Raw genomic sequence first — 13459 nt, 5'->3', positions numbered from 1 at the left:
AGCCGTGGCTATGGGAGGAGAAGAGAGAGAAAGAGAGAGAGAAAGAAGGGGAAAGGGTAGAGAATCAGATGATCACTTCTCCTGTGTGCCCTGACTGGGAATCAAACCTGGGACTTCCACACTCCAGGCCAATGCTCTACCACTGAGCCAACCAGCCAGGGCTTCCTTACTCTTTTTAACGTTTATCTGTGTAGCCGTGTATTCTAAGTGCCCTTAGTAGTGTTCATTCTGTACATAGGTGAAAAAATTGCTAGTGAGGATGCCAATTGAGAAGCAATATGGAAATATCTTAAATGTTTTATTTTGTCAGGTATTATTTAATACTGATATTTTATATTTTAAAACTTCCTTATAATCTAGTTTTGTGTACCTGTTTTATTTTTATTTAAGTATTAAATGAATGAAATAATAAACTACCTTTTGGTATATCTTTTTTTTTTTTTAAGATTTTATTCATTATAGAGAGGGGGGAGAGAAAGAGAGAGAGAGAGAGAGAGAGAGAGAGAGAGAGAAGGGGGGAGGAGCAGGAAGCATCAACTCCCGTATGTGCCTTGACCAGGCAAGCCCAGGGTTTTGAACCGGCAACCTCAGCGTTTCCAGGTTGACGCTTTATCCACTACGCCACCACAGGTCAGGCTGCTATATCTTTTTTTATACTTAAAATAGTCATTATGGCAGAGAACCAGTTGTTAAATTATATCCCACCACTGGCCATAACCCTTCTCAGCAGGAAGTAGTTATTGAAGACACCCTCCTCCCTCATCACCCCGTAAAACATTTCAGGGACGGAAGTCTCTGATAGTGGGGAATGAGGCAGGATAGTAAGAATCTAGGAAAATTCCTGAGCAGAAGCATGGGGAACTGAGACAATAGCCAAACTAGCTGAGCAATTTACAGCCAGGTGCAGCGTCAGTCACCTCCCTAAAGAGAACACCTAGGCTTCAGGTGTATTTCACTCCAGGCCCAGAATAACAGCAAAACCAGGTGGGTGATGCCAGGACTAATAACCCTGCTCTGGCACTGAGCAATCAGTGGAGACCGTGACCCTGAAAGGGCACACCTGAAAAAGCTGATGAATATTCTACTGGGGTTTCCCCTAAGACCTCCTCTAAATTCCTAGTCTTTAAAAAGTCTCAAAACAAAGGACCCAGTGCCTTTCCCTTCCCCTCCTCTTCTCCCACAGGCCTGCATCTCCTAAACTCTAAGGCAGTGGTCCCCAACCTTTTTTGGGCCACAGACCGGTTTAATGTCAGAAAATATTTTCATGGACCGGCCTTTAGGGTGGGACGGATAAATGTATCACGTGACCAAGACAAGCATCAAGAGTGAGTCTTAGACGGATGTAACAGAGGGAATCTGGTCATTTTAAAAAAAATAAAACATCGTTCAGACTTAAATCTAAATAAAACGGAAATAATGTAAGTTATTTATTCTTTCACTACGGACCAGTACCAAATGGCCCACGGACTGGTACCAGTCCACGGCCCGGGATTTGGGGACCACTGCTCTAAGGGACCCCACCAGACTTGCAACCAGGGGAGCAATGGTCAGCGGCAGCTCCTCCCAGGCTCAGCCCCTGAGCCTGTCTCCAAGGCCCCTTCTCTCTGACTTCCCAGTGAACCGGAGCAGCCCCACCTAGGCTCTCTCCTGTTGCTTTGTCTATCCTCTGATTCTCAACAAACCAAAAAGCACCCCTGCTGGGCTCATTTTTTTCCTATAATATTTCCAGAAAACCCAAGTGGCCCTGACAGCCCTTGCTGGGTAGTTCAGTTGGTTTGAGCGTTGTCCTGATATACCAAGGTTAGGGATTTGATTCCCCGTCGGGGCATAGACAAGAATCAACCAATGAATATATAAATAAGTGGAATAACAGATAGATGTTTATTTTCTTTCTCAAATCAATAATTAAAAATTAAACCAACAGCAAAGCAGTCTTGCCTAGTCTATCTCCTGTTGCTTGTTCTATCCTAAGCCCTTCTTTGTTTCACTGTTCCCAGCTTTACTCTGAAAATCACCTGGACTCATGCGAAATCTTTCTTGCTTGAAGACAAGAACCTACACACCACTGGCTGGCCACAGGCAATCATGCTAAGGGCCAGGTCTTCTTTCTGGTAGCATAAGGACACTGGGTTTCATTTTTTCAGTCACAGTGAGCCCTAGAAGACTTTTGAGCAAGTGAATAATGGAATCATGTATGTTCTCACTCTGAGTCTCCTTCTCTAGGGGGACTGCTGTATCATCTCCCTGATAAGTCTTTCTCAAGGACTGTTGCCACAGTCTGGTGATATGGGGTAGGCCTGTCTGAGCAGTGATAGTGGCAGTTGAAAGAGCAGGTCTGATTTGAGAGGCATCGTGGGGTAGAAGACATAGAACTTGGTGTCTAATTAGAAATGACCTTGATCGAGAGGCAGAAGCCAGAGTTTCTAGCCTGGGCGCTGGCTGTAACATAGGGGAGCATGCATCTAGAGAGGACAGGTTATCTTGGCTGTGCTGAGTGTGAAGTATCTGTGGATCTCCCTGGGTAGACATCTATATAGTTGGATTTTGTTTTTTGGAGAAAGGTCAGGGTCCGAGGTCAGATTTAGGAGTCATTTATATCGAGGTGATAGTTGTAGTCCAAGAAGGAGGGTTGACCAGAAAACCTACAAAGTAGTTTACATTTAAAGGACAGGGAAAGAGCAAGGTCAAACAGACCAAAAAAAAAAAAAAAAAAAAAAAAGGCCAGAGAGAAGGGCTGGAGGCAGACCAGGAGGGGACCGTGTGATGGAGGGCAAAGGGGTATGGAGCTTGGGCAGGTGGAGTTCTTTGGCAGAGCAAGGACTAGGGAGAGATACCCCGTGACTGAGGAACTCAGAGAGCGTGATTGTTTTATGTCAGGGCTCAGCAAACTTTTTCTGTAATGGGCCAGAGAGTAAATGTATTTGGTTTTGAAACCATGCAGTATTTTTCACAACTACTCAACACTGCTGTTGTAATACAAAAGCAGCAATAGGCAGTATTAAATGAGTGGGCCTGGCTGTGTTCCAGTAAAACTTTGCAGAAACAAAGAATGGATCAGCTCATAGTTTGCCAACTCTGACCTATATGTCTAGTTTCCTTAACCAGAGGAAGAGTAGTCTCCCACGAATGGTCATATGATTCATTACGCTAATTTGAAAATGTTAAAAAAAAAAAAAGGTTTAGTCCAAATTGTTATAAAATTTCTTTCATCGTAATTTCCAGCTATTTAGAGTTACTATATCTGTAGGCAGTGAATTTTTATTTATTTATGAATTTTCTAGTGAGATAGTTCTGTTGAATCTTCTAGACATGTAGTTATATTCTTGTGTATATGTAAGGTGCATTGTTTCTTTTCTAATTTGCATCTTTTTCTGCTCTCTAATGCTAAGTTGAAGAGAAGTGGCAGTGCCTGTTTTCTACAGCTTGCTTTCTTGCAAGGCTTGTTTGCTGGCATCTCTGTGGGTTTCTCTAGGGGATTTTCTGGAGTTTTGTTTGAGTTTTAAAGCTGCTAGACTTTTTTTTTTTTTTTTTTTTTCTTTTGAGACAGACAGGAAGGGAGAGAAAGAAGGAGAGAGATAAGCATCACCCCATAGTTGCTTCACTTTAGTTGTTCATTAATCGCTTCCCATACGGGCCTGGATGGAGGTGGGGGTAGGGGAGGCTCAAGTTGAGCCATTGACCCCTTACTCAAGCCACTACCTTGAGCTTAAGCCAGTGACCCTGGGATCCTGGGATAATTTCAGTTATCTTGTACTCAAGCTGGTGACCTTAGGGTTTCAAAGCAGGGTCCTCTGTCCCAAGTCTACACTCTATCCTATCCACTATGCCATCCCTGGTCAGGCTATAGCTCTTAAGCTTTCAATAGCAAAGGGCAGTTCGGCAAACAAGGATCTTGTCCCATTTTCTTTTTTCTTTTTTCTTTTTTTTTGGCTTTTCTTTTTTTTTTTTTTTAACAGAGACAGAGAGAGAGTCAGAGAGAGGGATAGACAGACAGGAACAGAGAGATGAGAAACATCAATCATTAGTTTTTCGTTGCTCATTGCGACACCTTAGTTGTTCATTGATTGCTTTCTCATATGTGCCTTGACCGTGGGCCTTCAGCAAACCGAGTAACCACTCGCTCAAGCAAGCGACCTTGGGTCCAAGCTGGTGAGCTTCTGCTCAAACCAGATGAGCCCGTGCTCAAGCTGGCGACCTCGGGGTCTCGAACCTGGGTCCTCGGCATCCCAGTCCGATGCTCTATCCACTGCGCCACCGCCTGGTCAGGCCCATTTTCTTATAAAGCCAATTTAGTGTCCTATTTTATTTTTATTTTTTTTATTTTTTTTTTGTATTTTTCTGAAGCTGGAAACAGAGAGAGACAGTCAGACAGACTCCCGCATGCGCCCGACCGGGATCCATCCGGCACGCCCACCAGGGGGCGACACTCTGCCCACCAGGGGGCGATGCTCTGCCCCTACGGGGTGTCGCTCTGCCACGACCAGAGCCACTCTAGCGCCTGGGGCAGGCAGAGGCCAAGGAGCCATCCCCAGCGCCCGGGCCATCCTTGCTCCAATGGAGCCTCGCTGTGGGAGGGGAAGAGAGAGACAGAGAGGAAGGAGAGAGGGAGGGGTGGAGAAGCAGATGGGCGCCTCTCCTGTGTGCCCTGGCTGGGAATTGAACCCGGGACTTCTACACACCAGGCCGACGCTCTACCACTGAGCCAACCGGCCAGGGCCAGTGTCCTATTTTAAAGTTGTCTATGATTGATTTTTTTTCAATCAAATTCAAACTTTATACCTAATCTCTAGCCTGTGAGATCTTGTTCCTGCCAACCTCTTTAACTGCATCTTTTATTCTTCTTTCTCTCTCTCACCGGTCCCCCTCCAAGCCCTTACTCTCTTTGGGTCTTCTTTAAATTTTATTTATTGATTTGTAGAGAAAAAGAAAGGGGAGGAGGAGAGAGAGAAAGAGAGACAGAGAGACTTCAATTTGTTGTTCTGCTTATTTATGCATTCATTAGTTGATTCTTGTATGTGCCCTGACCAGGGATTGAACCTGCTACCTTGGCATATGGGGACTATGCTCTAATCAGCTGAGCTACCTGGCCGGGGCCTCTTTTTGGGTATTGACACCATTGTGTCCTTCCCAGGCCCAGCCCTCCGTAGAGTCTCATCTCAGAAGCATTCCCTGAATCATCACCCTATCTGAAGGAGACTCCGCGGAGTCTGTTACACACCTCAGTTTATTTGTCTCATAGTGTTAATTACAGCTGGTAACTATCTCAGTATAGGTTATGTGCTTTTTGACTGTTTTTCTCCTTGCAGTAAATTATGAGCTCTCCATGGGTGAGGACCTCGTCTTTCTTGCTTACAACCATTGTCTTCAGACCTAGAACTATGCCTGGCAGAGAGTGATGGCTTAATTAGTATTTGTTGAATGAACAAAAAATTCTTTTCTGTTATGGTGAACATCCAGGACCTATTTTAGCCTCCTGTGCTGGTGTTCTCCTTCTGCCCTTCTAAATCCCCTCTACTCTTGTCTGATTTTGTGCCCTGGGAAATTGAAATTTGGTACTGTGTCAACTGGGCTTCCTTGCCCTCTGGCTTTTATTTGGGACTGGACAGTAGTGACACTGGTATAGAACTGAGAACAAGGCCGGTGAGGTCGGGCTCTCTGTCCGTCCCCACCCCCAACTCCCACCCCCGTCCCAGGTCTCCTGGCACAGCAACCACAGGCTGCTTCTGAGTCCCACTCTTCCAACTTTCCGCTTTAGGGCCTAGGAGTCAGCAGGAAGAAGGAAAGAGAGGTTGGGGCATTGATTCCTTTCTAGCTGGCAGGACATTAGCAGTAGTCGTATTCTAAAGGCCACAGTTCCCAACAGGTGGCCTTCTGCTCCTCTTGCCACATTAGATAGGCATAGTCATGGCTCTCTGCTGTCGCCAATCCTGGGGTATTGTTCCATTCCTTGTGCATTTCTTTAAACTCTACCTACAACTTTGTAAATAGTCCTTTTATTCAACACTTGATTAGTACTCCGTTAGAGCTTGTCATTATTCCCTATTGAGAATCTCAAATTAATCATTTATTCACCTGTGAAACAGGAAAGTTTCTGATCGGTTTACAGTTCTACTGTGATTACTACTGGTGACCTGTGAAACCAGGGACTGATTCTGAGAAAGCTTATTGCAACCTGAGTTGTGTAAAGATGTACCTCTTGCTCTGTTTGTAGTTCAGTGTCCCTGCCCTGTAAATTGATAAAGGTTGGACTATGCACATGTCATGTAACTTTCCGTTGTTGTTTTTTTTTTTTGTATTTTTCTGAAGCTGGAAACAGAGAGAGACAGTCAGACAGACTCCCGCATGCGCCCGACTGGGATCCACCCGGCACGCCCACCATGGGGCGACGCTCTGCCCACCAGGGGCGATGCTCTGCCCCTCCGGGGCGTCGCTCTGCCGCGACCAGAGCCACTCTAGCGCCTGGGGCAGAGGCCAAGGAGCCATCCCCAGCACCCGGGCCATCTTTGCTCCAATGGAGCCTTGGCTGTGGGAGGAGAAGAGAGAGACAGAGAGGAAGGAGGGGGCGGGGGTGGAGAAGCAAATGGGCGCTTCTCCTATGTGCCCTGGCCAGGAATCGAACCCAGGTCCCCCGCACACCAGGCCGACACTCTACCGCTGAGCCAACCGGCCAGGGCCCGTTGTTTTTGATAATATTTTGTCCAAGGATTGAGGATAGGGTTGTTCTTGTGAAGGAGATATCTGGATTCTTGAGGTTTCATATATATGTTAGAATTGAAATAAAGAAGGAGGTTTTCGTTGCATAATTCTGTGGCTATTCTTTCAGATCATCTTGTTTTGAGCCAAATGCCCACCCCTACCCCCTTCCTCCTGATGCCACTTTCGTGAATGAAAAACCACCCCAAATAAACCCACATGCCAAGAAATAGAACCACAGAGATTGAACTGACTTCTAAATCTTTGCAGATTTCAGTGGTGAACCTAAACTTGCTTGATCAAGTAAGGATCACAGAGGCTTAGGATTAGGGTGGATCTTAAAAGTCATCAGCTCTCTCCCTCATCAAATTGGTCTATGCCAGTCAACTTCTCCAAGTCTTCCAAACTCTCCTTAAACATCTGCATGGACTAGAGCAAGGGAGTGAGTAGGTTTTTAAAGGTGATTTGTTTGATCTTGAGGAGTTAGGACATTGTTTCTGACAAAGAACTGTTTTATTTTATTTTATTTTTTTTTTAAATACTTTATTGATTTTACAGAGACAGGAGAGAAAGGGGAGCATGGAATGGGAAGTAACAACTCATAGTTTCAGGCTAGTTGTTCATTGCTTGCTTGCGGTATGTGCCTTGACCAGGGAAGCCCAGAGTTTCGAACCAGCAACCTTGGCATTCCAGGTTTATCCACTGCGCCACCACAGGCCAGGCAAGAACTGTTTTAAAATAGAAAATATGGGGTTAGTTTAGCTCTATGACCGCTGTCCTATCTCTGCCACCGCCAGGTTTGTGACTCTTGTTGGGCTTCGGGTTCCTAATGATATACTTAGGGGGTGGTCTTGGATGCCATAGTGAATCCTTCTCATTTGCTGAGCACTGCAAAACTTGAGTGCTATAGGGTGCTTTGTACTTGCAGGTTAAACTGAGCTATTGTAGAGTCTTCATTTTTCTGACAGTGATAGAACTGTGACCTTTTAATACCGGAAGAGTGTATGAGTTTGCTCCTTTGGTAGTTGGAATAGTGATTCCACTGGCCCCGTTCTCTTTTCCACTGTGCCTAGGCATACTGATTTTATTGAATGGGTTTCAGAAATGCCATGATATGGACCTAAATAGCCCTTGCAGTGGCCAGGCAGATACTACCTCTGCCTATAAACTTTATCCAATTGCACCATATAAATAGGGTAATTTCTCCCTGTGTACCATGATGCAATAAAGATTGGGGAGTATTATTCTCTTGCTCCTCCCATTCCTCCTGCCCTCTCTGCCTTCACAACTTTTCTCTTTCTGCCTATTGTTGGTACTCATCACCTCATTTCCTTGTGATTTATAGATGATCATGACGCAGTCCTGAGGTTTAATGGAGCACCTACAGCCAACTTTCAACAGGATGTGGGCACAAAAACCACCATTCGCCTGATAAACTCTCAGGTAAAATTTCTTCTGTGACAGAGTTGTTTTGAGGAACAAGGGAGAAAATTCATGCAAAGCATTAAGTACGTGGCACCTCTGCCAGTAAATGTTAGCGACTCTGTGTGCAGACACTGAGATGAGTGTAGAGGATACAGTGCAGAGCAAAACAGGCTTGGCCCTGTTCTCAGTGGTGTGATTCAGCCGGTTCACACCAGTTTGGCAGAACTGACATCTAATTCTTTGTTGAGTTCCGCGAATCGGTTGTTAAAATGGCACTTGTAACCAGGGTCCTCTCTAAGGTGAATGCCTGGGCAGCCACCCAATGTGGAAATCACAAATTAACATTCTTTTCTCTTTTTTAACATTCATCTGTGCAACAGCGTATTCTAAGCACCTATAGTAATGTTTATTCCGTCCATAGGTGAAAAAAAATCACAAGTGAAGAAGATGCCAATCAAGAAGCAATATGGAAATCTCTTAAATAACAGTTTTATTGTTTTTTGTCAGGTATTATTTAATATTTTATTTTTTTAAATTTATTTTATTTATTTTTTTACAGAGGCAGAGAGAGAGTCAGAGAGAGGGATAGACAGGGACAGACAGACAGGAACAGAGAGATGAGAAGCATCAATCATTAGTTTTTCGTTGTGCATTGCGACACCTTAGTTGTTCATTGATTGCTTTCTCATATGTGCCTTGACCGCAGGCCTTCAGCAGACCAAGTAACCCTTTGCTTGAGCCAGTGACCTTGGGTCCAAGCTGGTGAGCTTCTGCTCAAACCAGATGAGCCCGCGCTCAAGCTGACAACCTCAGGGTCTTGAATCTGGGGTCTTGAACCTGGGTCCTCGGCATCCCAGTCTGGTGCTCTATCCACTGCACCACCGCCTGGTCAGACTTTATTAATATTTTAAAACTCTTTCTTATAGTCTAGTTTTATGTTTCTCTTTTATTGTTCTTATTTAAGTATTAAATGCATGAAATAATAAACTACCCTTCAGTATATCTTTTTTTTTATACTTAAAATGGTCATTAGGGCAGAGAACCAGTTGTTAAATTATTTGAATCCCACCACTGCCTGTTCTCATGTTTCTAACAGATATAATCAAATAGTCATACAATGAAATTTAAAGGCCCTGGCTGGTTGGCTCAGTGGAAGAGCGTCGGCCTGGCGTGCAGGAGTCCTGGGTTCGATTCCCGGCCAGGGCACACAGGAGAAGCGTCCATCTGCTTCTCCACCCCTCCCCCCTCCTTCCTCTCTGTCTCTCTCTTCCTCTCCCGCAGCCAAGGCTCCATTGGAGCAAGGTTGGTCCGGGCGCTGAGGATGGCTCTATGGCCTCTGCCTCAGGCACTAGAATGGCCCTGGTTGCAATAGAGCAGTGCCCCAAATGGGCAGAGCATCACCCCCTGGTGGGCATGCCAGGTGGATCCCGGTTGGGAGCATGCGGGAGTCTGTCTGCCTCCACGTTTCCAACTTCAGAAAAATTAAAAACAAACAAACAAACAAAATTTAAAGCTGCAATGGAGAGCTATAAAAGAGAGGGTCAAGGTGCTACCCGAACCCATAAGAGGGAAACTTTCCCTAGTCCAGGGAGTCAGGAAAAGTGAGGAGGTAATACTTAGCTCTGTAGGAGGAGAAGGAGAAAACAAGCAGGGTGGGATAAGAGCTCTTCAAGAAGAGGCAACAGCGTTGGCAAAGCCATGTGGGAGGGAGCCGGGGCCCAAGGACCTGGAAGAGAGGAGTGTATGTGCGGTGGGGTACGGTGCTATGTAGTGAGAGATGAGGTTGAAGGGAGGCGGGTGCCAAGCCATGGGCTGGAGTTTAAGTATTTTTAATTTTATTAAATTTATTGGGGTGACATTGGCTCGTAAAATTATATAGGCTTCACTGTACAATTCTATATAATACATGATCTGTATATTGCTTTGTGCATTCACCACCCAGAGCCGAATCTTCCATCACTATGTATTTGACCCCTTTATTCTTTTGTACTCCCTTTACTTCCGGGAACCACCCATATTGTTGTGTCTATGAGTTTTCCTTTTTCTGTCATTTCTTGGTTGCTTTCAGTTTTATATTTCACATATGAGTGAAATCAAATCATATGGTTCTTAACTTTTTGGATCTTACGTAATTCGCTAAGCATGATATTCTCAATGTCCATCCATGCCGTCAGACTTGTATTTTGTAAACATCCCTGGCTTCCGTCTGATGAGAAGTCTTACAGTGAATGGAGAGACACAGTTTGGAGCAGGGGTCTCAAACTTGCGGCCCGCCCACCAATTTTGTGCGGCCCACAGACTAATCAAACTTCGTGGATTAGTCTGCGGGCCAGTCTGTGGGCCGCACAAAATTGGTGGGCGGGCCGCATGCGGCCCGCAGGCCCGAGTTTGAGACCCCTGGTTTGGGGGCTCTTGGAGGACTTTGGACTAGAGATGCTGGTATTTGCACTATAGTAGCAATGAAGATAAATGTGAGAAAAGGCTGGAGTTGAGAGCTATTTGGTATGTGCAGTCAGCAGGCTTTAGGTTGGATTGGATGTGAGAAGTGAAGGAAGAGGGGCCACCAGTGTAATGAGTTTGTGACTGGTGTAGCTGGCTGGCTAGAAGTCCCTGAAATTGGAATTACTTGAAGATGTTTTGTGTAAGGACTAAGGTCGGAGAGGAGGGTAGAGATAAAAAATATGGTTCTCGATAGGGCTGATCTCAACTGCCTTTTAGATATCTGTGAAGAGGTGTCAGGTAGGCAGTTGTACAAATGGGGCTGGCATGCAGTGCAGAGGTCTGGGCTGGAGAAGAGAGTTTGTGAATTATCTCCATCTATGTGGTGATGAAATGGCAGGGCTGAATCTGAGCACTAGAGGGAGTGTAGAGAGGGGAAAGGAGAAGTCCTATGAAGGGGCTTTGCGGAAGCAAAACAGCACTGTCAGATGCTGCTGAGAGGCCAGTCGAGATGAAGATCGAAAAGCACTGTGTTCTCTTTAACAAAATGGGGCCACTTGTGACCGTAAGCAGCAGCTCTTCGGGAGAGTGCTGAAGCCAGCCAGAAGGCAGACTGGAGTGCATGGAGGACTGGGTGGCAAGAGTGAATAGGGAAGAGAAAAGTGGATAGTTTTTTCAAGAAGTCTGGCCCTGCTGGGCAGGAGAGGAAAAGGGCAATTGCTGTAGAGAGCTGGGGGACTCAGGGCCAGATTTTGTTACTTTCATTTTTTAGATTGCAGAGAATTGAGTATGTTTAAGAGTCAATCGGAAGACAAATACTGTATGAATCCAATTATATGAGGTACCTAGAGTGGTCAAATCATAGAGAGAGTAGGATGGTGGTTTGCAGGGCTTGGTGAGGAGAGAGGTGGAGGGAGGGGTTAGTGTTTAATGGCACAGAGTTTAAGTTTGGGAAGATGATCAAGTTCTGGAGGTGGATGGTGTTGATGGATATGTCATTGTGACTGTACTTATATGCCACTGAGCCATATACTTAAAAGTGGTAAGAAAAATGGTACATTTTTCTTTAACAAAATGGATGCCACTTGTGACCTTAAGCAGCAGCTTATACATTTTATGTATATTTTAGAACGATTAAAAAAATTAACTTGCCCTGGCCAGTTTGCTCAGTGGACAGAGGGTTGGCCCAGCATGTGGATGTCCCAGGTTCAACCCCTGGTCAAGGCACAGATGAGCAGCAACCATCTACTTCTCTTCCCTCTCCCCCTTCTCTTCCAGTGGCTTGATTAGTCCAAGCATCGCTCCAGGCATTGAGGATAACTTCGCTCAGTTGGTTTGAGCATTGGCCCCAGATGGTGGTTACAAGGTGGATCCCAGTCGGGGTACATGTGGGTGTCTGTCTCTCTATCTCTCCTACTCTCACTTAAAAAAAAATGAATGCAATGAAGAGAAACCACTATGCTGATAGAAGGAGAAACTAAATATAGGAAGAAGAGGAGATAAGTAAGTGAAAGAGTAGAGGGGGTTGATCCGAAGCCCAGCCCAGGATGAACTCCAGCAGGAGGGAGTCGGAGGAAGAACGATGGGAAGGATGTATGTAGCTGGGGGCAGTTTGCAGTGGAAGATGAAAGGGCTTCTGTTTCTCTGCTCCGTAGGATGCAAGGCCATGCTGGGGGGAGGCTGAGGGGAAGACGGGTTTTAGTACAGTGGGGTTAAGCCAAGAAGGCTTGAAATTGTGTTTGGAGGGAGTGGAGTAAGGAGTAAACCAGTAGAATGGAGCAGGATTTCCAGGCCCTGCTGGCCACATTGAGGGTGGAGAGCATGAATTCAGAGAAATCAAGCTCTGTTTGATTAGGGGTGGTATGATCAACAGGCAGCAGCAGCAGCAGCGTTAAAGAGAAGGAGCATGCAGGAGCTCTGAAAATTCTCTCAGTATGGGGAGGTTGCCCACTTCTTGGGCATCACTCCACAGTGTTTAGTGAGGAATGAAATCTCTATCTGTAAGGCCAGGAACCGCCATCATGGCCATTCACGTGCAGGTTCGCATTGGATTCGGACAGTCGGTAAAGAAACAGCGGAGCCAAAAACTGATGGGCCATAGTCTTTAATTCTAGCTTGCACCCGGCGGGCAAGTAAAAATACACACTGGGCTCCAAAACCCACTCACATTCAGTGCTCACAAAGCTACTGACTTATCCGAGTTTCCTAGAATTAAAGGTTTCTAGCTCACCAGCCTTATTCTCCTCAGTTCCCCATCTCCTTCCTTCTCTCTACACAAACTCTACACAAACTGGCATCTCACTCAGCACTCCGCCATCTTGTCTGCTTCTCCTGGCCTACTCCACATGGCCTCCTTCTGCTCTCTGCTCTGCTCCCTCTGCTTTCTCATGCTAATCATCCCAGGAACCAAGAGGGCAAGCTCTCGTTCTGCCCCCATTTTATAGTGTAGAAATCCAAACCTTTAATCCAATATACAAAACAGGGAAGTCTCCAATACAGTCACTTCTCTGAGGCATGATGGGATTGTACCACCCCACATCAAAAAGGGTAGAAAAGGCTTAATCCCAAAACCAAGCCCCAGGCTACAACGATCCTGCCTGCCCACAGAGACACACATTAATATCACCTGGGCAACGGCCTCCACGTGGGCAGTGGTGCCATCTTTAACAAAGTGAGCATAATACATTTTATCTGCCCAACACTATCCTACAAAAATTCTGGAACTCTATTTAAAGCCAAGGTAAGGTTGCCTGGGAATTTAGAGACAGACTTTAATCAAATTCCTCCCTCCACACTTCCTACGTGAGGGACTAGAACAAGGTGCTTGAACTTTCTGAGCTTCAGTTTCCTCATTTGTAAAGGGGGATAAGAAAAGTTACCATGCAGGGTCTCCATAGAATCA

The 13459-nt window shown here is 45.6% G+C and overlaps 1 protein-coding gene across 2 annotated transcripts in view; it reads left to right on the top strand.

The window, feature by feature from the left end:
• Positions 1-13459, top strand: part of ST6GAL1 (ST6 beta-galactoside alpha-2,6-sialyltransferase 1) — a 180933-nt gene that overhangs the window by 143970 nt on the left and 23504 nt on the right. For both annotated transcript variants that reach the window (XM_066347667.1, XM_066347666.1), the window contains one exon: positions 8039-8136. In XM_066347667.1, the coding sequence (XP_066203764.1) occupies positions 8039-8136 (98 nt within the window). The remainder of the gene's footprint in view (positions 1-8038; positions 8137-13459) is intronic.

This window comes from Saccopteryx leptura, chromosome 8 (assembly GCF_036850995.1).
Source record: "Saccopteryx leptura isolate mSacLep1 chromosome 8, mSacLep1_pri_phased_curated, whole genome shotgun sequence".
Taxonomy (NCBI): domain Eukaryota; kingdom Metazoa; phylum Chordata; class Mammalia; order Chiroptera; family Emballonuridae; genus Saccopteryx; species Saccopteryx leptura.
Note: the sequence above shows the minus strand (reverse complement) of the source record. Positions and strands in the feature narration are given on the sequence as shown.